At 40.6% G+C, this 24,083-nt stretch overlaps 4 protein-coding genes across 5 annotated transcripts in view; 3 read left to right on the top strand and 1 right to left on the bottom strand.

Moving 5' to 3' along the window:
• The first annotated feature begins 141 nt into the window (after window positions 1-141).
• Window positions 142-4,607, top strand: dram1 (DNA-damage regulated autophagy modulator 1). Its single transcript, XM_010776581.1, has 7 exons — window positions 142-577; window positions 2,099-2,166; window positions 2,360-2,502; window positions 2,586-2,763; window positions 2,974-3,032; window positions 3,527-3,619; window positions 3,708-4,607. The coding sequence occupies exons 1-7, from the start codon at window positions 447-449 to the stop codon at window positions 3,753-3,755; spliced, it is 720 nt and encodes a 239-aa protein (XP_010774883.1). The 5' UTR covers window positions 142-446; the 3' UTR covers window positions 3,756-4,607.
• A 605-nt stretch (window positions 4,608-5,212) lies between these two features.
• washc3 (WASH complex subunit 3) lies at window positions 5,213-8,484 on the bottom strand. Its single transcript, XM_010776580.1, has 7 exons — window positions 8,277-8,484; window positions 7,376-7,474; window positions 7,190-7,255; window positions 6,935-7,096; window positions 6,234-6,359; window positions 6,078-6,142; window positions 5,213-5,987 (listed from the first exon to the last, which is right to left on the bottom strand). The coding sequence occupies exons 1-7, from the start codon at window positions 8,325-8,327 to the stop codon at window positions 5,888-5,890; spliced, it is 669 nt and encodes a 222-aa protein (XP_010774882.1). The 5' UTR covers window positions 8,328-8,484; the 3' UTR covers window positions 5,213-5,887.
• Window positions 8,485-8,899: 415 nt separating this feature from the next.
• On the top strand, window positions 8,900-14,260 carry LOC104950104 (zinc finger protein 502). Of its 2 annotated transcripts, XM_010776577.1 has the most exons (9): window positions 8,900-9,027; window positions 9,554-9,756; window positions 9,840-9,941; window positions 10,019-10,114; window positions 10,198-10,308; window positions 10,387-10,504; window positions 11,107-11,890; window positions 11,982-12,046; window positions 12,129-14,260. In XM_010776577.1, exons 1-9 carry the CDS (start codon window positions 8,994-8,996, stop codon window positions 13,643-13,645), a joined length of 3,030 nt encoding a protein of 1,009 aa, XP_010774879.1. In that variant the 5' UTR covers window positions 8,900-8,993; the 3' UTR covers window positions 13,646-14,260. The 2 variants fall into 2 exon arrangements, with proteins under 2 accessions (XP_010774879.1, XP_010774880.1); XM_010776578.1 differs by lacking the exons at window positions 8,900-9,027; window positions 9,554-9,756 and having other exon boundaries at window positions 9,862-9,941; window positions 10,024-10,114.
• A 6,795-nt stretch (window positions 14,261-21,055) lies between these two features.
• LOC104950120 (differentially expressed in FDCP 6-like) overlaps window positions 21,056-24,083 on the top strand; it is a 6,446-nt gene continuing 3,418 nt past the window's right edge. Inside the window, exons 1-2 of the mRNA XM_010776595.1 lie at window positions 21,056-21,560; window positions 22,245-22,387. Coding sequence (XP_010774897.1) covers window positions 21,465-21,560; window positions 22,245-22,387 — 239 coding nt within the window. The 5' untranslated portion in view covers window positions 21,056-21,464. The remainder of the gene's footprint in view (window positions 21,561-22,244; window positions 22,388-24,083) is intronic.

Genomic DNA, 24,083 nt, shown 5'->3' with positions numbered 1-24,083 from the left:
TGATAGTTTAGGTGCATTTTTTTTGATCAAAGTATTGTTTGGGTTGCTTTTAGATGTAAATAGGCTACTGTACATTTTGACAGCTGTGAATACTTCCTTATTGTTGGTGATTACTAACACTGACATAGCCTACGTGTAGCTTTTCACAGGAATAGAGAGATGATAGATAGAGGAAGTGAAGTGCTGTGAGATCGGTGCTTTTATTTGCAGACCGTCCAACAGGAGGTCATTTTGGAGGAAGAAGTTACTGTACACTGTAGCCTATATCGGTTTATTGGCCAATCTCATTCTTATTAACACACGACCATGTGACTTTCGATAACTTCATCAGACCTCACAGGAACAACACCCGCAGCTGACAGACCACTGATCCTGGACCAGTATTTAAAGTGGACTTTTTTTTATTGTATGGCACTGTTTTATCCTTCTCATCTGGGAGCTCCGCGATGTTTTGGTTCACACAAGGACTCTGCTTTCTGCCAGCGTTTCTGGTCATCTGGTCCTCCAGCACTTTCATCGTTACCTACATTATTGCGCTTTTCAGGCGTGATGTCGACATCATCTTCCCATACATAAGGTACGTTTAATCATATATCTTTTTAGAAGTTGTTATTTTTGCATTTTTAACAAGATAAAGGCATATTTTTAGTGATTTTTGAGAACCAGGCATGAGCAAAGTTAGGTTTCGTTTTCCAACTTGGCTGGTACCCAGACTCCACACAGGAAATATTGGTGAGTATTTTTTCCAGAGTAATTACTATTTTGCTCTGAAATAGGGATATTTAATCATTTTGGAGTGTATTTATTACTCAGATTCTAGAGTGCGATCAAAAATGCAGAGTCAATTCTATTGGAGTTAAACCATGACCACGCTGTAACGGAGGTGATCTCTGGGGCCATAGATCTCGGTCTCTTATATTATATAGCTTCATTATTGGCGAAGTATATTACTTTGTTCCACGCTAAAACATTGCACAGGAAGCATGTGAATCTATGTCCTTTATGCATCTATTTGTCACGATCTGTCTATGTTTTAGTTTGTCTGTCTCTGTTTCCTGTTGTAGTTTGAAAAGTGTTCCGCCTCCCGTCTTGTCTGTTGCTGTTAATTGTGTTCACCTGGTGCCCTGTGTTGTCGCCTCCCTCCTCACCTGTGTCTTGTTGGTTTGATTAGTCCTGTGTGTATTTAGGTTCTGTTTTCCTGTTAGTGTGTGAGGTCCTTGTTTCTGGTGACTGTGTTCACGTGAGACAGTCATATTGAGGCTGTGTATCATGAACCACAGCGATGAATATGATGAAATGGGGGACCCTGATGTAAACAAGACGAAAGTCTTTCTCTGGTCTGCATCCCCTTAACAATTGTATGTTTTTAGCTGAACTGTACTGTACCCAATAGCCTATACAAGCTGTTAATAAACTTTTCAATCAATCAATCAATGAATAAATGCCCACACCGGGTTGTATTTGAACTCTCTGCCTCTGCCTCCTTGCTTGGTCGGGCCGCTCAATGGTCATTGGTCAGCTTCACACATGCCCACTCATGTTCCTTAAGCACTTTGGTTTATTGACCTTTTTTATTATGAAGATCATTATGGTTCATTTATTCTATTCTGAGTAAAATTACCTTCTATTGGAGTAAAATTACCTTCTAGTTGGAGTAAAATTACCTTCTAGTTGGAGTAAAATGGCAGTAGAGTTGTTTTTAATATACACTAGAGTAAATAACCATTGAGCAGAGTCAAATCTAAGCACATAATAGAGTAAAATGAACTCTAAAAATACAACTCTGAACAAAGAGTACATTTTACTCTATATAGGTTGGGACCAAATGTTATATTTTTAGAGTAACATTTTCTTCTATTTGAGTCAATTTTACTCAGAGAAATGTACTGTGCAGCTGCACGCACACGGCACACGTCTTAATGAATGCTCTTCTTTTCACTTCTCCCTCTAAAGTGAGTCTGTTATTTTAAGAAGAAGGTTGAAATGTCTCAAAAATACAAACATAATCAAGTCACAAATAACAAGAAGTTATGCTTTACTATGAGCACATGTCTGTAATGTGAGGGCAACAATGAAGAGCTCTCTTCTCCCTTTTCAGTGACACAGGTGCTTACCCTCCAGAGAGCTGCATTTTCGGCCTGATGACATTCATTTCTGCATGTGCAGGTATGAAAATCTGAAATGTCACCTCTTTAACTTGTTTGTCATTTGTGCAAACTTGTGCTTTCCCAAGGGAGGAACCAAGATTTTCAACCATTTTATTCTCATTTCCTCTTTAGCAGAAAATGAAAGCAGAAATTTGTCTTTTTGTTGGGATGCAAGAGTCATGTGTTAAATGCCCTATTTTACCTTCACCCAGGAATAGCTACCATATATGCCAGGTACAAGTTTGTGGAGAAGCTGAGTGGGGACACCAGGGTGGTGAGCCCCCGCCTCAATTACACAGCACTGGTGTTTGGGCTGCTCTCCTGTTTAGGCATGTGTATTGTTGCAACATTCCAGGTATGTCTACTTATGCAGGGCACATCTTAACTACATGAAAATAAATAACATTTGTAATGTATCGATCTTATTTTATGTTGCAGGAAACAGCTGTGACGTGCGTTCATGATATAGGAGCTCTGATGTTCTTTGTGCCTGGTATATTATACATAATACTCCAGTCGGTTATATCTTATCGTGCCTTTCCATATGGGTGCTCCATATTTGTGTGTCGAGCACGCTTGTTTATCGCCATCCTTGCCGCTTTGGCGTTCTTTCCCAGTATCCTTTCACAGAAGCTTGATGTGTTATAATACACAAAGAGTCGGTTTGCTTTGGTTTTCGGATCTACTAAGCAACATGCATTTAACCAGGAACTTCCCTTTATGGCTGAATTATTCTCTTGTTTTTCTTGTAAAGACTTGAACAGTAAATGCACACAATAATAAGTGTCAACCATGTATTTGCAATTTTCCTTGATGGATAATTCAGCTGCCATCTGTGCGTACTTTGTGAAGCAAACCACACTGCACAGAGGCAAAGACGACGAGGTAGGCTGTCTAATTTCACTTTATCCATCGATGTAAGTTAATACTTAATAGACACATAATAAAAAACTATTTTTATAATTGATTAATGTTTCACAAATGCCAAACTTTTCTTTGTTCCAGATATGTGTTACCATGATTGTGGAATAGCACCAAATCTGTGTTAATGAGAACAATTCACATCCAAATTAAATTACAAATTGGTATGATGTTGATCTTAAGTGAATTCAGGGACACAGCTACTCACTATACAATCTGCTGACTACTGTGTACAAATCTCCCAATCGTATAAGTCAGTTGTAATACCTTAATGTAGTTTGTAAGCTAGAAGTAAAAAAAGTAGGCTTAAAGAAGAAAAACTCTATTTAAAGATTCCACAGTAAGACATCATTTTGGGAATGTTCTACAATGTCTCTACATTTCTAGCAAAAACATATTTATCCATTAATCGATAAAATATTTGCCAGACTAATTCATAATGTATATCTGTCTTTCAGGACTATCCCTACCATGTAGCCAGCGCCTCGTGTGAGTGGGTTTGTGCTTTCAGTTTCATCTGCTTCTTCCTCACATACATCGACGATTTCAAAGTGAGTATCTCACCATCAAAAATAAACTCTTATTTTTAATCTACAGCTGAAAAGAGTTATTATTTCTCTCCTTTTTTATTCCCCACAGCTGTTTACCTTACGAGTGAAAACAGAAGATGTGGAGTATTCTCAATGATTCTTCAACTGCCAACAAACTTTGTATTGACTGTACATCAGTATTATCAACATGTGATGCATTTATTTTTATACACTTTTAAACACATACTTTTTGTAAAGAAAAGAAAGATATCAGTGACTGTACCCTTACACTTTTTAATCGAGCACAAATCATATACGTTTACTTAACTTTGCACTTTGCTCTTGACTGTTGCCTCACACGTTTGTTCAGACCTGTGACCAGTAACAAAGGAAGTTCCCCCCCCCCCTCACAGTGAGCGCATGACAGCTGCACATGTGGTTTAATAAGTATACAACTCAAACTAATGACGGTCTGTGAGAGTGGTGGCTCATGATTTCTGGGAAAACAGTCAGAGCTACACTGAAACCGTTACTGAAACCTGTCTGAAATATTACTTCAAATGGGATTATTAATCAAATGTTGCCCGTATTTTTTTTTAACCAAAATTGTATAATATATATTTAATGTTTTTCCAATTGTGTTTTCTTTGGAACACAATACTTATTTGTGACAGATTAGGTTAAAAAAACTGCTCCAATTCAGAGTTTTGTTCACTTACTCTATGCTGCTCATATATTTAATGGTTTCCATTGATACTGCTATTGGGTTCAGCAGTGCAGCTATGGAGGAGTTTTGGCATATACAGCCTGCAGAAGGTCATACACTGAAATTATACTAAATAAATTATTTTTCTCAGTACAACTGCCAAGTTAAATTGCCGTAATACAATAAACCGGAATTGAAGCTAATTCAAATCAAGAACAAGTATGCAGTGGGCTCTCAGGCAGATAATAAAGCCTGTTTCTCTGCCTCAAAGCTTGAGTTAGAAGCAGTTATACACACAGGATTTCCACACTTCATTTGGATAACAGAAATATCTATGTTTTTATCTTTGGAGTAACAGAAAATATCTATGTTTTTATCTCTTTAAATTCTCCCCTCTTTTTGGTCAAACTCCAGGATGGGAACCAGTTTCTCACAGCCTACTGCCAATACCATTGCTTTCATTTTTTGTATTGGCGCAAAAATGATAAGATAAGATATCACAATTGAGTCAGCTGATATATTTCCATGGCCATTATTCATGGGGCATCGTTTTATAGATCATGCCTATAATTGGTGATTAATAGGAGAGAGAAAATCCTTTGCTGTAATAGTGGTCACATAATGACACTGATTGTTAACTCGTCCACAACAGATACTGTTTTTTTATTCAATGACTTTCTATGTGTACTGGTTTGCTTATGACATTATGATATGAAAAATAAATATATATTTTTCAAGCAGACTGTCAGTTTATTACAGATCCAAACTTTGTGCACAAGTGCTTTCCAGAGTTCTCCAATCTCAACTCTTCACAGTCAATATAGCAGAAACAGACAATATGTTAATATAAATAATGTATTGTCTTTCAAGGGTGATAGATAAGACACATAAGGCAGCTTCTGAAAGTATGCAGATTAACTTTTTTATTTAATTAAGTTTGCAACTAATACCATCATTTTGCTTCGACATAGCTGAATGATAATTGATGGCTAGAAAAGATGAAATGATATCCATCTTATTTCTTTTATTGAATAAAGTGATCAGAGATTTTCTCCATTTAAACAGGATTATTGTTCTGAAATCTTTTTTTATAGACGTGTCTACCTCGCCTGAACACACAGACTTACAATCTGAGTTTTGACGTTTCCAACACGTTTTTTTAATAACTTTCACCAGATAGTTGTATCTCTTAAAAGGCATTTGTCTGTAAAAGTAGTGACCACAAAAACATGTTAACATTTACAATATATAATTACTTTTTGTACAAAAATGACTTGCTACTGCAATATTCTGAGGTCTAGTGCTAACAACAGGGAAAAACCTTCCATCTTTGTGAATACAACAAAATAGCGGATGTCACTGACCAACCTTAAGGAAACTATTTCAGTAATTTAAAACCAAAAGTACAATCTCTCTGGTTTCCAGGTTCAGGCACCTATTTTGCAGCTTCTCATTGCTACTCATGCACAGGATCACTGTGATCTACATTTCTCTCTCAGTGCAGGCAGGCCTCCAGGAGCTCAGAGCAGTGATGGTGAGCCTGTACAGGACGCGTTATCGGTGATGGGCACAGAGGTCAGAGGTCAGTCGCTGAAAGATGATTCACTGTCAGAGCCGGTGGCAGAAACATCTTGATCCTCTATGCTCCTCGCTCCTTCATCCGGCAGGGGGGCATCTGGTGTGCTGTCATCAGCAGGGAGGAAATGTTACCGGTCAGTTTCATAAAAGGAGATATGAATATGAGATCATTACCAGTAACAGTGACACACTCACTCAAGCAAGTTAGAATCCAATCCCTCCAGGACCATTTTATTCTTTATAGCCATAACTGGAACTCCCTGCGACAAATAAAACATGTATGAAGATGCAAAGCAAACAGAATGTTTTTTAATCACTATAGTTCATTAGCAGGTTTTAGTGATGACTTACCACTTGAACCATTTTCAGGTATCGGGCATAACGCGGGTCCTTAGCCACAGTCATGACATTCTCTGCGGCTGCTTCGACTTGAGGTGGCGTTGCAGGCTCTGGTGCTGTCTGAGCAGCCTGCGAAATCTAAAAAATATTTACAAGTGACTACAGGATATCAAATTAACTACTTTATTATGCATTGTTAGTAGGCAGTGCTCAGTTTTAGACTTGCAGAGTTTGTACTTTGTTTGCATCCTTTATGGAATAGTAAGTATATAGTTAGTACATATTAGGTATAATAGTATAGTACAACATTTTGAAATGTGCTTACTTTGCAGAGAGTTGGGTGAGAAGAGAGTTGTGTCTGTATGCTCAGTATGAAAACACAGCTGCAGCTGATTAGCTTAGCTTATCATAAAGAATGAAAACAGAGGAAAACAATTGGCCTGGCTCAGTCGGAAAAATTCAAAAACTTTTGTCTTATTTCACAGTTTGTGGGTTGGTCAGCACTCTAGTCACAGAACTGTATTTGGACAAGCCATGACAATTTAAGTTTCTCTCATATATCCCCTTGAAACAAACATATATTATGTATTGTGCTCGTATGTGTGCAGTTGGACAGAGCTAGAGTAGCCATTTTCCCTCAGATACAATCTCAAATTATTCATTTTAAGTTAAAACACCCATTTGGCAGATTTTTTATACTCATTTGTATTCACCTCTGGGGAAAGAAGACTGCCTGCTGGTGGACCCCCTGTTTGACTCTGAGTGGCGGTAGAGGGTCCATTGGCCGGTCCATTGGCCTGTCCATTGGCCTGGGCAGGTTGCCGCTGACTGAGTCCTTCCATTGTGACGTCCTCCAGCCCGGGAATGGAGGACAGCTTCACAGAGCAATTCAAAATGTAAGATATGATAAATTGAAGGACATGACACGTATAAAAAGTGTCTCAATCAATAGAGGGGATGGAACTTACTTTGGCTTCTAAAATGGACAGGGTTGTTTCAATCTGCTGAATGCGAAGAGATATGTTTGCAAGTTTCTGTGGGAAAGAAGTTAGACAGTTTGGGTTATGGTGTGTCACAGAGGCTGCTTGTGTGAACTAATCAGGACAGCAGAAACCGGTTAAAGGATCAGTTTAGAGTACAGGAAGCATACAAACCTCTTCACAAACTGTGGAGAAACGGTTAAGAAACCGGACCGTGTGCACAACAAACTGATTGAGGTAGGCAACAACTCTTCTCTGTTGAATAGCAGGGACCTAAAGGAAACACAGAGAAAGCTATTTTAAGAAAGAGTCCGGGTTGTGAGGAAATAGGTTATTATACTTACAGGTCATTCCTTACCAACTCACCACCAATATGTAAAAATGGAACACTAGTTCAGATGAAATTGTTTTTCTTTAAGATTATTTATTAGGGTTGATTTGACATCAGCAACAACTATTTACATGGGCACATATTGAAAATTATCCTTATGGTTTCTTGAATGGTCAGTACAATTTCCAACCTAATCCAGGGAAATATAAGCAATTGGTGAGGCTTAGAATAAACAAACTTTCCAAAAATGTGGGGTACAGTTATAGGATTTTGCAAGGTCCTATAAACTTAATATAATTTCTAACAAACTTTATTTCAAGACAACCCATTACTGGTTATTGGTGAGTTGGTATACAACGACCATACCATACATCAATTTATAAACCACTACTCTAATAAAAAGCATTGCATTTATGCAATATTAACATAGTAGGTATGACAACATCATAGTTGGCTAAATTACTTGGTAAATTAGCAGAGATATATAAATATTGAATACAAGCTGTTATATAAACAGTTACTGCTACAAGCTATTATTGCATTTGTTTAACTATAGAATATTACAGTGACGTTTGCTAATGATAACAACTGTCGACTGCTTGGTAAATAACCCTACTATCACTAGCTCAGTTGCTGAATGACAGCCTTGTTGCATCACTGTTTTGGCCTGTTTCCTCACATTTCCTCAATATGTAGCTTAACGTTAGTTAGCCTATAGTAAATGTTAGCTAGTTAGATACCAACCTTAGTAAGATCGACACCAGACCCCACAATAGGCAGCCCGTCCTCGTCCATGTTGGATTTTAAACTTCCTGCAGTTAATAGAGCAGTTTCGGTACTAAAAGCGACACTGTTCACAGCAATAAGAGAGAAAACGTTGCTTAAAGATTTGCTGTGAAACGTTTCATGTGACTCTGGACGGTGTGAACGTCACGTGACGTGACGTCACGACGTTAGATTCCATGTGATTAGTGCTTTTATTTTGAAGTCTCGCTGACAGTCTGTTAAAAATAACAACATCCGGTCCCGTCTTTTAGCTACTTTATTTTATTTGGTCACTAAAAACATTTACCAGCCCTTTCGACTGCTTTATCCTTTCCGTCATCTGCCGAGGAACACTATGATTAAGTTGATATTCTTTCGAAAGAAAGAATACGTAGATTGTTTAGTTATCAAAACACTCCACCTAGGAGAACCATATGTGTAAAATGGATAACGATACATTAAAACTGATCAATAAAGTGCATGTATTGTGTCTAATCGTTGGGATAGCAAAGATAAATTGAATGACACAGCAGTAAAACACAGCTGAGTTGCAGGACTTTTATTTTGAAAAGAGGAAACGCAGTGAAAGAGTTGAGGAAACGGGTGCTTGCGTACCATCAGCGCATGTTAGCTAAAATAATCAAACAACAACATTTTACATATATTTCTTAACGCTACTGGAGACATATTGCATTAATGGAGGTTATTGGGTCAATAGAGAAAATAAACGGTACGTATATTTATAATTTTCTCCCTCTGCACTTAAAAGTAGGCTGTGTTTATGTTAGTCAGACAGTTAGCGGGACCCGTCTATTTAAAGGAATCATGACAGTCAGAAACTATTAGCTTGAAGCTGTTGCCTTAGGAATTGAGTTCATTTCTAATATTTTTAAATAATTACTATCAATAAGTACAGTTCTTTCTTTCGAGAGCTTAAGGACAACTACATATACTTGACCAATTTGCAAGATTAAAACTAACCAAAAATAGGTTTAAAATCCAGCATTTATACGGGTCCATATGCTTTTGGATCAAGGGATATACATAGATCCATCGGTATTTTTTCCATTGCTTTGAGTTAGCAAAATATTGTCTTTTATAATATGCCACTGGTGAAATAGCTTATTTCGGGAATATAACTTCAAAGTATTTAAAGTTAAACAAGTGTTTTTAAGTTTGCAAGTGCTCTCTTCAATAAAATGCACTTTAAAGCCCTCAGCAGACCATCTCTCAGAATAAACTTTTATGTTTTTCAGACCCAAGCCCACCTCTTTCATCTCTTCGCCTGCTGGTGCCCCCACTGCAGCTTCTGTCTGCTGCAATGTGGCAGCTGGCGAAGCAGAAAGATGTGATGAATTATGAGAAGCTGCAGGAGTTTGTGTTTATGGTGACTGAGGCAGTCCCTGAACTGATCAACCTCAGGCAGAGAGCCCAGCTCATTCTGGGTCTAAGAGCGAGGGTGAGCTGAAGTTTTGTATTATATCATAATGTTATTATGTATTTTCTAAAAAATGGTGCGATAAAAATTGGTTGATATTTCAGCTCATTCTGGAACATTGCAAAGATTCAGCTCGGGGGTCTGTTGATTCTCAATTGATCCAGAGATATTTGGATAGACTTCCAATTACGTCTGCAAACACAGATGTAAGTACAGCAAAAGAATATATATGTTTTAATACATAATGATAGGCCCTAAATGACATGAGTCCTATCTGTGGCAGTACAGGGATGCTGAGGTGCAAACAACAGAGTCCACTTTCATTGCACTTGTTCAGAGCCTGCTGAAAGATCCAGTTGAGAGAGCTTATTTCTTTCAGGTCAGACAGATTTATATAATATCTTATTTTAAGAATCCACAAAGTAGTCCTAACGTGAACTAACCTTTGATACTCTTTAACAGGAGGTGTTCCCAGTGGAGTATGGGCCACAATTTGATTCTGCTTTGCACGTGTTATTGTGGGAGCTGCTCTCAAAATTGGAGAAGCTGCTTCCAGTACCAGACTTGAAACAGGTATTCTTTGTGTCCATCCAGATGTGTCAGAATGTTTTCAACTGTAAATCAAGCGCTGACCACAATCTGTGTTTTCAGACTGTGACCTGGCTCGGCTCGGCTCCTTCTCTGTTGGAGAAATGTGTTCAGTCGTCACCTGAAGAGCTGGGCTTAACCTTCAAGCACTACAAAAGTTCGGGACTACTGAAAATGCCATGTGAGTAAAGCTGAAATGATTTTGTTGCAGTAGAGTCATCTTTTTGTTCAATTATCAAGCCAAATCCCAAACTTGTTATGGTTTCAGCATGTTTTTAGTTGTACAATCCAATGTAAAATCATCAAATCCCAATCCTTTTCTTTGCACATGTGTATAATATGTGCACCACATTTGATGTATAATCTGGGTTACTTATATAGGTTAGACATTTTAGAATGTTATATACTTGGCTGCCAGTTTTGACTCTTATTTTACGGAAGTTCCCAGAATTAATCCTGAGAAGTGCTTTTATATTTATGCAATATTAATATGTATCTAATGCAACTGAGTCCTTAAGAATCACATTACATTGGGAGCTTTTTAATTGCAAATCTGAATATCTATATTAATATCCAGCCCTATATAACATTGTAAATTAAATATATTTGGGTTTTAGACTGTTGGTCTAACAAACAAAAAACAATTTAAAGATGTCGCTTGGGCTTTGGCAAAGAAATCACATTTTTTATATATTCTGGTGTTTTATTGACTAAATAATTTGATGATAGATCGATAAAAGTCATGAAAAAGTATCTTTAAAAAATATTTGTTGTTCTTTTTAGATGGCCCTTCATCCACCATCGGTAGCTGCATCATGTCTGCTTTATCAATTCCTCCGTCGCAAAAGACAAACATCTCTGCTGGACTGGAATCAATCCACAACTACGCAAACATGCTACAGCCCATCACTTTAATTGGACTAGATGGTTACAGTTTTGTTGCCGTCTATACCGAAGAGGAAGTTCAAGCCTCTAAAGTAGATGAAGAAATGATCGAGTCAGCTGAAGTGCAAGTTCAAACTGACTTCTACGAGGAAGAGATAGTGGCTGTTAGCGCAGATAACGCCAGCGGTGAAGAGGCTACTAACTTGAGGGCGGAAGAAACAAGTGAGACTGTGGATGTCGCTAAAGCTCTGGACACCCTGACAAAAACGTTTGCCCTAAGGAAGGAGAGCCTCGGCCAAGATGTTGTTACAGGAAAAAGTAACGAGTCACCTTTTAATGATGGGCTTCAGTCAGGAAATGAAGCAGATGAAATAAAAACACATAAAACGAACGACAAAACAGCAAAGAAAATAGAAAATGTTGAAGAGGTGAAGGAGGATCTTCCTCCTGGAGGCATAGTGAGCAATATAAACCCTTTTACAGACTTGAATGATGACCATGAGTCTTCTGTCCATGAAGACATGGCAGATGTCCTCAGTGAGGCCTCTGAAACACAAGAGTCTTCTCCCGGCTCAGCTAATGTACGCCGATCCAATCGTCTACAAAAGAAGACGTCACCCAATTGTCAGGAGATGGATCAAATCCAGAGGTCATCCACGGAAAGCAGTGAAGAACCACAAAAGTACAAAAAAACATTTAGTATCTTTACTTTATAAGCTATAGATTTAAAACCAGATATAACTCTGTAATAGTTATTCCAACTTTTCTTTCAGTTGCGCTTTCAAAGCGGAATCATCCGTTGCCCCCTCTGTTATAGCCATCAAAGGAATTGACAAAGGTAATATTTTAACCTGAGAAACGTCTTTTAAATACATTTCCCATATTGTTTTCACATTTTCATCTTTTTTTTTAATTTACAGGTGATTCGGACGATATGACATCCATCATCTTCACGTGCTCTCAGTGTCCCTTCCACACGTCGGACGATAACAGCCCTGCTCACTTCCACATGCAGAGCGTTAGCACTGAAGTATACAGGACTCTCGCAGGAGCCAAAATGACTCCTTCTCCCTCCAGCACAGATGAAATATTTACATCCATTAAACTTTTCCCCAAAGGAAACACACAGGAGAGCAACGCAGAACAACCAGAAAATCAAAGCAAAGAAAATGTGACTCCGAGCAAGCAGAAGGCCCTTTCATGTAACACGTGTGGCAAGACGTTCACACGGCCGTCAGACGTGAGGAGACACCAGCTGACGCACACTGGAGAGAGGCCGTTCCACTGCTCCCAGTGTGACCGAACCTTCCAGCACTCGTGGGATCTGGCCAAACACGAGAATAAAAATCACGGCGCTGCCATTTCCTTCACCTGCCAGCTGTGCGGGAGCTCCTTCGCCAACCTCCGTGCCCTGACCGTCCACCATAAGAAGTCTCACTCTAAGGAGATCCAGCTTCCTCAGATCTGCTCCATCTGCAGTCAAAGCTTCGCCACTTCCTCCGAGCTTCACGAGCACAGGAAGTCTCACGTCACCAACAAACGCTACATCTGCCAGCAGTGCGACGAAGGCTTCGATTCCCTGCTTGCTCGCTCTCAACACCGAGAGATGCATAAAGTAAAGAGTGTGTTTAAGTGTCCGCATTGTGAGAAAACATACACACGGAGATCTGATGTAAAGAGGCATCTGTCCACACACACTGGGGAACGACCCCATCAGTGTAATCAGTGCAAAAAACGGTTCTCGCTCCGCTTCATGTACATGAAACACCTCCGCGTTCACACAGGGGAGCGGCCTTTCCAGTGCTCCCACTGCCCCAAGAGGTTCACGCTTGTGTCTGTTCTGGCCAGACACGAGAGGATGCACACTGGGGAGAAACCTTTCCTATGCTCTCAGTGCGGGAAGGGCTTTCTATCGCAGGGAGAGCTTTCAAAACATCACAGGTCGCACGTGGACGACAGGCCTTACTCCTGCGATCAGTGCGACAAACGTTTTAAGAGCAAGAAAACGCAGCAGGAACATATCGTCACCCACACCGGCGCCCGCCCGTACCCCTGCACCGTCTGCGGGAAGGGCTTCACCAAACCATACGCACTGACCAGACACAACCTCATCCACACAGGAGAGAGGCCGTTCCCCTGCACTCACTGCGAGAAGTCGTTCCTCACCCTCAGCGAGGCTCAGCTGCACCAGCGTATTCACACGGGGGAGAGGCCGTACCCCTGCAACAGCTGTGAGCTGAAGTTCAAGAGCTCGTCGGAGCTGGCGCGACACAAGAGAAGCCACTCTGGGTTGAAGCCACTGAAGCCGTACTGTGAGCAGTGCATGAAAACGTTTCCGTCTAAGGCCAAGCTGAAGAAACACATGGAGAAACACGTGGAAGAGGGTGAGGCAGCAAAGTCTGTAGACCCTTTACAGCCTAAGGAATCAAATCAGTAAATGAATAATGGAGACTGTCATTGTTTAAAAGGAGTGGACTTATGAATAAGAATGTAAACAGGATGCTTGAGTTCAAATAATAAGCTTTATCACATTTTATCAGGAGGGAAATGTGTCCGCAGCTACATCTTCACTGTACGGTCTTCCATCAAGTGTGGACATAGATTTGGTACAACCTTCTAGCTTTCATTACATTTTTAAACACATCATTTTAATAGATTAGTTTTTCATACAAGAATCTTTTCTCTATCATTTTCATTTTGCTTTAAAGATTGCAAATGGAGTTTGCAGAAGTTTGTTTGTTTGTTTGAAAAGAAAATTACAGGTGTTCATTATACACTCCATTTATTTCTGTTTTTCTCTGAAACATGATATATTGCATTTGTGAGGTGCACGGTTCAATTTCTGGTTTAAATGAATACAAAAAGAAAGCAAAAAAAGGGGACATCTACCGTCAATTATTTTTAAACCCAACCAACAACTCTTAATTGAATGATTTTGACATTAAAACCATGTGATTACAGTGAATTAAAAAATGTGCATGGTATACTCTAGACAACCCAGCTGCAACTAAAATGAAAACCTGTATCATGTTACGCAATAAAACATATCTTTTATAAAGTGTATATGTTGTGTTTCTGCTGAAGTCATAGTTTTCTGATTTGTAGTGCATTTTAATTGAGTGCTCCTAATGTTCCTCAATCTGGGGTCAAGGCAAGCCCCAAGATTAACAAGAATTGAAAAGCCAAACGTAAATATGATTATTTATTTCCGTCCCTCTAGCCCCACCATGTGGTTGACAGTTTGTTTTTCAGTGAAAAGCCTCAACGACTATAGGATGGATTCCCTCCAGCACTATTATCAGGTAAAACTTCAAATCTGTTTAATTTGTAAAGTTTGGTTTGTGTTTAAATACATAGAAACATTGTCCCAGCTGTACTATGTGTGTTATTGATGAATCTTAACATTTAGCAATTAGCTTGGTACATTGATTGACAACTGGTCTTGATTTAATTATTTCAGATACAAAATATTAACAAATATGGCAATGTACGAAGGAATAAGTACTTTTTGGTAGAACTGCTACAAACACTTGTCATATATGACCAAGACGGTCCCAGTAGTCAAGGCTTTCTTTTTGTACGGTCACAACACATGGATGGAGACTCTGAGGTATTGAGGTGTTTCCTAAATGTTGCTTTTGTTGTACCTGTTTCAAAAGGGCAATTCTCCAGCCACCAAAACAAAGGAGTGGATTCCCCGCACCTCTTCTCCACCCTGCTGTGTTTTCAAGGAGCTGCAGGCCTATTGGAGGTGCCTTTGAAATGTCATCATGCATGTGACAGGTGATGTATTTCTTCATTTCTGCCCTGAGTGCTCATAAAACCCAGTGAGCTGATGCTTATAGAGCACAGATTAATTATAAACACCATAAACATTGCCTCATTTCCTCTACAGATGGTTGCCAAGCAGGAATGACCTGAATAACACTGGATGCATCATTTAACAAAGAGTAGTTACAGTGTAGTCTAAAAAGACCGTCTATTTTTAGCATCCTTGTGTTTTGTGAGAAAAAAACATTTGCTAGTTGAGACAATCAAACTGTAGAATTGTCATGGTGTGAAACTAAATAGTGACTATGTTACATTTAAGGCTACCACTTTACAATAAGACTACCCTTATAAAGGGTTTACGAATAGTTTGTAATTCATTTATTAATTAGGTTGTGAACACTTTATAAATCATTAATAAGCTTTTATAAGACATGAGATAAACAGAGCAACTGTGACCGGTTGCTTGCCAAATAGTCCACATTTATCTGTACTGCTAATATTGGCTACTTAAAGGTGACCTATCATGCAAAATGCTCTTTTGTACGTCTTTTATACATGAATATGTGTCCCCGGTGTTCCAGCGAACTCACCAAGTGTCAGAAAACACAACCCTCTCTATTTTCCTTCATACCCAAATCTCTTAAAAAGGGGCTGCAACTGCAACGGATCTGATACAGACTGATCCAGATTTGAACACTTCTATGACGTCACAAAAGTGGCGCTACGGCTATTGGGCCAACTCCACCAATCAGGAGGAGACAGCCACGGACATTGCCGTTCGAAAGCGCTGGAGACGCTGTAGTACATATGCCAGGCCTGTAGATGGCGCTGTTCTCACAGAGTCAGCCCATGCAAAGACAGTGTTACATTGAGCAAAATGAGGAATGGCTAAAATGCATGATCTGTTTGGTATTTTGAAAAATAAAAAGTATAAATATGCCTTATATAGGTATGGTCCTACACTATATTATTAAAATATAGCATGATAGGTCCACTTTAACTTACTTCATCTTCTTCCTCAGCCAGCATCCTTGGTATCTGTTCACTGAGTTGATTCTCGCTAAGTAGCCAATATAAGGCTTAGTCATCTTACCAAATAGTGAGGCTGTGTTGATGCATGAAAACAATGTTAGAACTGGTTTATAAATGGTTCTTAATGATTCATAAAGTGTTAAAAACCTAATTCATAACATAATTATAAACCCTTTATGAATCATTTATAAGGGTAGTCTTATTGTAAAGTGGTACCCATTTCAGTCTATTTCTTGGGTCAGGATTCCACTTTTTTATTGTAAAAATGTTAAACGGATTAATTTGTGTTTTGTGGTCTTTATATATGTTTTTATGTAATTGACTTTTACATAGACGTCACGAAAATAATACATTTTCACATTCAATCCAAGAGCTCTAAACACTTGCTCCTACAGCTCATATTTTCATTTGTCGCTCTATCATTAAAGTCAATCATCAAGTTTTCACATTTCACAAAGACATTACAAAGGGATGTCTCCTCCACGCCGAGAGAGGGTGTGCATCGGCGGATATCAGGTCCTTTCCACTGCAATCACCTCTCACCTTGACCACAGCCTGGTGCAGCAGCGAGCAGCCAGATGTCTGGATGTTAATACCGTCGGAGGAATTCACAGAGCTGGTGACCATGCAGGTGGGACAAACGGCCGGAATAAACAAATAAATACGGTGGAGACAAGGGGGCTGTGGATGAAGATAACGGCGCGACGCGACACCCATCAACGTGATTTACAGTTTGGTCGGCATTGGTGGTGTTTATGGCACTTTAATAACCAGCCATAAAGAAGTGGGGTGGGGGGGTCTGGTGTTGCAGGAGAACGACAGTGAAGGCATTGATTGAGAAATAAAGGGAGAGGAGTGAATTGAAGAGAGAGAGGGGAAGATAAAGCCGAAGTCTGGATCATGAGCTCCGCACTGCCTTACGACTCGCTGTCAGCTCGGCCGAGTCCCAGCAGACAAGCTTTGGACTGGGAACACCAGCAGCTGGCTGTGCGACGACTGTCGTCTCCACGGGGTTTCGACCTGCTCTCCCCACCTCCTCTACCTCGTCGACCTTCTGCAATCCCTGGCTACCTACTGTCCACTTACCAAGAGCAGGAGGAGCAGCTCCACCAGCAGCAGCAGCGACTGTCCTTGTCTATGTGCTCGGACGGCTCGCTGGCGACCCCTGACCCTCAGCCTACGGGCACTGCTCCACCTTGCTGCCGCCCGGTGGGAGTCATGCACCTCCTGCGTCTGGCTCTCCTGGCCTTCAGCTGCCTCTTCTGGGCAGCTGGCTTGGCCATCTTCACCCTGGGTGTGTGGGCACAGATCTCACTGGCAGACTACATGCTACTGTCGGCCAATCACTACCCCAACGCCCCGCTCATCCTTCTGTTCACAGGGGCAGCCGTCACCACCTGGGGCTTCCTGGGCTGTCTAGGGGTGGCTGCAAACCTGCCCTGCGTGCTCAGGGCGTACGGGTTCTTTCAACTTACTGCACTAATAGCCGGTTTGGCAGCTGGACTCTCAGGTCTCTTCTATCGAGAAGACATTGCCGGAGGATTTCGCAGTGGCTTACATCGAGCGGTGGCCGGCTATACCAAGGATGAAGGCCGTGCCGATGCATTAGACAGCCTGCAGAGGGCCCTGAAGTGTTGTGGAGCTGAGGGTTGGCGTGACTGGCTCTCTTCGGATTGGGCCATCCAGCATATGACCTTTTTGCCCAACGAAAACGGCACCTTGGTGTCCCTGCCGGACAGCTGCTGCATGAGTCGCAAGGGCTGCAAGAATCGACCTCTATTGTTGGATGATGTTGAAGGAGTAGAAGCTGCAGGAATCCATCAACACGGCTGCTTCCGCAAAGTCTTCAGCTTGGTCAACGACAACGTCTTCCACATAGCCGCCACTGTGTTGGGATTGGCCTTCACCCAGATCGGAGGCATTGCCCTGGCTTGTCTACTGGCTAACAAAATGGCACCAAGGCAACACCGACGTGTTGTCGCACATTAATGGTCAATTACAAATAATTATGCAACTTAAACCAAGGATTGAACACATTGTAAATATGTATGATAGAGGATTTACAATGCCCTTAAAGAGTAAGAGTTGCAAAGTGTAGGAAGTTATTTTCGGCGCCCATGTTAACAGGATAACAAGTCTCGTTCATTTTCTGCATAGATCATGTTGGGTGTCTAGAAAAATCAACTACAACTCCTTTTGGGCCTTTCAAAAAGGAACATCAAATTACAGAGCTTTGGGTTTTGTTTTAGTGGCATCGCCAACAGCAAGCTTAAGCAAAATGTGTAGGACTCTGATCATGATGTCTGGTTGCATTGGCTCTTGCATGCACTCAACGGAGTCTCCCACAAGCTGCTAGCCTTACTGCTGTGAGCAGTAAAAATAGCAATATTTGTAGTTTATGCTCACTATGAAATGTTTACATTCATACTTGTATTTTTTGGGGGAGAGGCTTTGGAGGGAGGCCTGAAGTGGTTTTTGGTGATAGTTAAACAACTTTCAGATCTTGTGCTGCTAGTTACTTTTATTGGAAAATGGCTATCAATACTGGGCTTGGTTTGTTCGGTTGAATGCTCCAAAATCTGCTCCAACATTCATAGTTGTAAGGATATTATTAGAAGAACATGGGAATATAGTGGTAAATAAAACATCAGTACACAACTTAATCTTTTCAACTCTTTTGCACTCAGTGTTTGCCTGATCAGCACAATTTAAAAAAAGGGGTGAGGGTTGTGTCCATTTGATGCCTGCAAATGAGAAGTCTAACATCACAAATAGGGTTGGGAAATTAATAAGCTTAAGTTTTTAAATTTCAAAGCAGTACAACATGACTTTGCCCTCTGATTTGGTTCAGAAGTGTTCAAATATTGGCATGGATTATGCTTTATTGTATAGAATGTAAAGATGATGTGTTAAACTATTCTATTTTTAGGAGATCCTGAGATCTACATCTTGCCACCAAATGCACAGGAATGTTCACCAGCAGTTTTCCATCTCAGATCATTTAGTCTGTCTGTTTTAAGCAGATATTTTTATCTGCGTCATTTACTGTTCCCATCACAAAAACTACAATGTGTAAAATGGTGCTTTATAAGATAGCTTAATATTATATTGGTGTCTGTAGTGTTTTGCACTGTCTATACATCTGACACGCTGTAATGGTGAGGTGCTTTTGTAAGATAACAACTGCTTCAAAATAATTCCCTGTAGATGTACTTGTTTGCTTATTCAGAAATAACTCATGTTTTTTTATTCGGAAGCACAAAATAACTGTATATTGTGAATAACATATAACATTAAATGCTCAACTACATTGGCATGACACAGATGTTGTGAAACCCACTAGCTTAGTAGCATGAAACTCATCTTTAATATTAAACTCAAGTTGAATGAAATTTATATTTAAACCTTTATTAAGAAGCTCATGATAGCAGCCAGTTAGCCTTAGCATTATAAAGCCTAGCTAGTTAATGCACTAGTTAAGTGTGACAGATATATAGGCCAAATGTGTAATAAGGGGCTTTTAAGGGGTTGGGAGGTGGATTTTGTTATAATTAGACAGAGCCAGACTAGCTGTTTTGACCAGTTTATAGTATTTTAGCTACGCTAAGCTAACTGTCTGTAGCTTCACATCTAGCCATGGCTGCTATGTCTCACATGGGGGCCATTATTTATTATCAGAACTCTCCTATTCAGGAAACTTTTTGATTTCTCTTACATTGTAATGTATGATACACCTATTATTTGGTCAGTAGCTATAATGTATATGAATCAACAAGAGTGCAAACAAGCATGACTGAAACTATATGTCACCAATAAAAAAGAATCTTTACTATCACAGATATGATATCGATTTGACCAGGGATGAGAATGTCAAGGTAAATGCCCTTGGACATAGTAAATATATAAATAGCAATGGTATTATGTAATGATACATTTATGTATGTCAGTATGCAGACAATATACGGGATTAGTAAAGCCACATAAAAGTATGTAATGTCTAATAAACCTCCTTGTGAATCACTGAAGAGCACTTTTTGGGTTTTAATGCACATTTGTTCCTCTTAAAAGTGCAAAAGAAATGAAATCCCTCATTGTGACAGATGGCAGATTTGAACCGCCAATGGGCCTTTTAAAGACCTGAGTAAGGCTGTGCTGGGATTGTGCCAAGGTGGTAAATTCTCTGCGCTGGGAGTGGTCGATCCTCAATGAGACCTCTGGATGGGAAATTCTGAATTATGGCCAACTGAACGACATCTCATTTATACCACCTGAGAGATGGGTGATTAGATCCGACCTTGAAGGGAGACAACCGATACAGAAGCACTGCTGAGCGTGACAAAACACAACAGCGTGACCTAACATTGATTTGTTTATGGGCCTAAAACCATCAGCAATGCTACATAGCTACTGTAGATAATTATAATTCATCATAAAGATTACTTTAAAGCCAACATATATCCACTCTGGGTTGTGGCCTCCATATAATTACTTTTTCATGACCCTAATCTGGTATTGATTAGCCTACATTGTGCTCTAACAAGGCTTGTGGGTATATTCTGTCTGATTACACTGCCCTTGTTTAACCTAATTAGCCTGAGGTTCTCCACCAGCAGTGTCATCACATTATGTAGGAGATCTGAAATATGTTGGAACGACAATTTAAGTCAGGGAAACCACAAAGGGCTTTATGCTCCCAAGCCCTCTAAATAACATTGTGGGTTGGGTGCTTTAACATGCACTTGACTTGACTTCAGTTCTACCAAAACAAATGATCACCAGAAGGGACAAAAAGTTGAACAGTGGTGCAAATTATTGTCACCATCAGATCTCCACAGCTCCAAGTATGTCATAAAATTAGGAATATTAAGCGTCACATTGATGAATTCATAATGTTTTCTTGAATAGCCACCATTACAACCTTGAATTACATAAATACATATTATTTTCAAATATATTTAAACTCTCTACAACTGTATTAAAGCTAAGGGGTGTGTCATTAAAGCCTCATGAATCTGTATTCTTGGTTTTGCTGGTATCACTTTGAGGAAATAAACCGTAGCCTGGATAAATGTCCTATAGCTCGGGATTTAGCTTGGATATATGTCATTTTCCCTTAAACTGTTTTAATTGTATTCCGTTACATGTTTTAAGGAGTGGCTTGGAAGAACGGTATCCAGACAATATTGGGAATAATGTAAACCAAACCTTTTTTTAATCTTTTTTTATATTATTGTACACAGAGTAAAGTATAGACCTTTATCTCTTCTCTCCGCCTCTTTAAGTGTGGCCTGCATCTGAATCCTCTCGGTGCTTTGCAGTTTGAACAGCAGCCTGGACTCTGCCCCACATTATATTTGGCAATTCTCTCCACCACTCGCTGGACCGTCGCTGAGTAAAAGCCACGCGCTGCGCTTGGAAATGCATTTGTTTTTGCGCACAGAGACGTCTCCAAAATGGACTTAAAAACCGAACTCCTCAAGTCTATCTGGTACGCTTTCACATCGCTGGACGTCGAAAAATGTGGCAAAGTGTCCAAATCACAGTTAAAGGTAAGCAGGAATGTATGCAGGCAATTTAAGATCAGGAAACTGAGAGCGAGGTCCGTCCACTGGACACAAAAACTGACTTTAACTGTGATACTTTTTTCATTCAAATAACTTTTTGTGGCTGACAACAAGCCAAAACTCAACCATATATCGTTGTATTTACATCAAGTGAAATACTTGCTTGTACTGGGTGAATAAACATTGTAATCTGAGAACTGTTTCAACATAAACGCCCTTCAAGCTCACATGCGAGTTCAAATATTTGATAAAGCTTTTTTTCTAAATTGCGCATAACCTGATCAAACTGAAGGAGAAGCATGTGCCCAGTTTCAAGTTCAAAGTCCAATCTTTCTCTGTGGCACGGAAACATAAACAGTGACATAATACCAGCACTGTCAATGTATCAAATACAATGTAAGAGATAAAACAGCATTGATCTTATTTAGCCATGTTTCCCCTCAGCGAGTTTTCTTTTTTGTCTGTCATGTAGCTCCGTCCAGTCCCTACATGCCTGACAGATCCTCTGTAGAGAGAAGAATCCAGGGAAATAGCAGAAATATGTCCTGACATGCTTTGAACCAGCTGTCTGGGGTTGTGTGTGTATGAAGAAATCTGCTGAGCACAGAAAAAAACATTGAGATGATGTGTTTATGTGACTAATCACCTGTATATGTGTGTGTTCTTCAGGTGCTGTCCCACAACCTGTACACAGTGCTGAACATCCCACACGACCCGGTGGCTCTGGAGGAACACTTCCAGGATGATGACGATGGGCCGGTGTCTAATCACGGCTACATGCCCTACCTCAACAAATATATACTGGATAAGGTAGCAGTTATAAACAGGAATGTTTTATATGTTTTATTTTTTTCTGTGAATATATCGCATTTATACATTTCCCGATATATATATACATTTACATTTTCCACCCTGTTCTCTCTCCCATCACCCCATCCCTATCCTCAGTTAAATAGTTAATAAATGGACAAAATGATCATGCATTACATTTCATTTAGCGAATGCAATTATATAAAGTGACTTACAATTAGGTAAATCAAGCATGAAATCATCATAATAATCTAATCAAACAAATAAAGCACCTACATTGCCTCCATGTCTTGAGAAGTGCATGAATGGTCACCTATTGTGCAAAATCCACTTTTATGTCTTTTAGTCATAACCATGTGTTAAGATATTCGGAAAGTTTCAGGATCAAAGACTGCCAAGGCACACNTCTAAGTCTACAAAACACATGTAGACTGGATAAGCGTACTCCCAGGCCCCCTGGTCGTGGAACGACGGATCAGCTTTTTACTCTCGCAAGGATCCTGGAGGGGGCCTGGGAGTACGCTTATCCAGTCTACATGTGTTTTGTAGACTTAGAGAAGGCGTATGACCGGGTTCCCAGGGAGTTACTGTGGGAGGTGCTGCGGGAGTATGGGGTGAGGGGGTCTCTACTCAGGGCCATCCAATCTCTTTACTCCCAAAGCGAGAGCTGTTTCCGGGTCCTCGGTAGTAAGTCGGACCCATTTCCGGTTAGGGTTGGCCTCCGTCAGGTCTGCGCTTTGTCACCAATCCTGTTTGTAATATACATGGATCGGATTTTGAGGCGTAGTCATGGGGGAGGGGGTCTGCGGTTCGGTGGACTAAGGATTGCTCCACTACTTTTTGCAGATGATGTGGTTCTAATGGCTTCATCGGTCTGCGACCTTCAGCACTCACTGGATCGGTTCGCAACCGAGTGTGAAGCGGCTGGGATGAGGATCAGCACCTCCAAATCTGAGGCCATGGTTCTCAGCAGGAAACCGATGGACTGTCCACTCCAAGTAGGGAATGAGTCCTTACCCCAAGTGAAGGATCTCGGGGTCTTGTTCTAGAGTGAGGGAACAATGGAGCGTGAGATGGGCCGGAGAATCGGATTAGCGGGAGCGGTACTGCAGTCGCTTTACCGCACCGTTGTGACGAAAAGGGAGCTGAGCCAGAAGGCAAAGCTCTCTGTCTACCAGGCCATTTTCGTTCCTACCCTCACCTATGGTCATGAAGGAACGGTCATGACCGAAAGAACGAGATCGCGGATAAAAGCGGCCGTGATGGGTTTTCTCCGCAGGGTGGCTGGTGTCTCCCTTAGGGATAAGGTGAGAAGTTCGGTCATCCGGGAGGGACTCGGAGTTGAACCGCTCCTCCTTCGCGTCGAAAGGAGCCAGTTGAGGTGGTTCGGGCACCTAGTTAGGATGCCACCTGGGCGCCTCCCTAGGGAGGTGTTCCAGGCACGTCCAGCTGGGAAGAGACCAAGGGGTAGACCTAGGACCAGGTGGAGGGATTATATCTCTTTGCTGGCCTGGGAGCGCCTTGGGATCCCCCAGTCAGAGCTGATTGATGTGGCCAGGGAAAAGAAAGTTTGGGGCTCTCTGCTGGAACTGCTACCTCCGCGACCCGACCACGGATAAGCGGGAGAAGATGGATGGATGGATCGAGGTCAGTATTCAGCTTTACGAGTATTTACATTTAGATCTGTTAACAACTGAG

This window comes from Notothenia coriiceps, unplaced genomic scaffold (genome assembly GCF_000735185.1).
Source record: "Notothenia coriiceps isolate Sejong01 unplaced genomic scaffold, NC01 NC01_scaffold00017074, whole genome shotgun sequence".
NCBI lineage: Eukaryota > Metazoa > Chordata > Actinopteri > Perciformes > Nototheniidae > Notothenia > Notothenia coriiceps.
The sequence above is the reverse complement of the archived record's forward strand: the minus strand, read 5'-3'. Positions and strand labels throughout refer to the sequence as shown.

What these genes read in the sequence shown, in the direction of transcription:
- dram1 (XM_010776581.1), top strand. Translation starts at nt 447, where the DNA reads ATGTTTTGGTTCACACAAGGACTCTGCTTTCTGCCAGCGTTTCTGGTC. An exon ending in GTATTGTTGCAACATTCCAG is followed by an intron (nt 2,503 to 2,585) that starts GTATGTCTACTT and finishes TTTATGTTGCAG; the next exon opens with GAAACAGCTGTGACGTGCGT. An exon ending in ACAGAGGCAAAGACGACGAG is followed by an intron (nt 3,033 to 3,526) that starts GTAGGCTGTCTA and finishes TCTGTCTTTCAG; the next exon opens with GACTATCCCTACCATGTAGC.
- washc3 (XM_010776580.1), bottom strand. Translation starts at nt 8,327, where the DNA reads ATGGACGAGGACGGGCTGCCTATTGTGGGGTCTGGTGTCGATCTTACT. An exon ending in TGTCCATTTTAGAAGCCAAA is followed by an intron (nt 7,097 to 7,189) that starts GTAAGTTCCATC and finishes TGCTCTGTGAAG; the next exon opens with CTGTCCTCCATTCCCGGGCT. An exon ending in ACCTGAAAATGGTTCAAGTG is followed by an intron (nt 6,143 to 6,233) that starts GTAAGTCATCAC and finishes TATTTGTCGCAG; the next exon opens with GGAGTTCCAGTTATGGCTAT.
- LOC104950104 (XM_010776577.1), top strand. Translation starts at nt 8,994, where the DNA reads ATGGAGGTTATTGGGTCAATAGAGAAAATAAACG. An exon ending in TTACGTCTGCAAACACAGAT is followed by an intron (nt 9,942 to 10,018) that starts GTAAGTACAGCA and finishes TATCTGTGGCAG; the next exon opens with TACAGGGATGCTGAGGTGCA. An exon ending in AGCAGTGAAGAACCACAAAA is followed by an intron (nt 11,891 to 11,981) that starts GTACAAAAAAAC and finishes CTTTTCTTTCAG; the next exon opens with TTGCGCTTTCAAAGCGGAAT.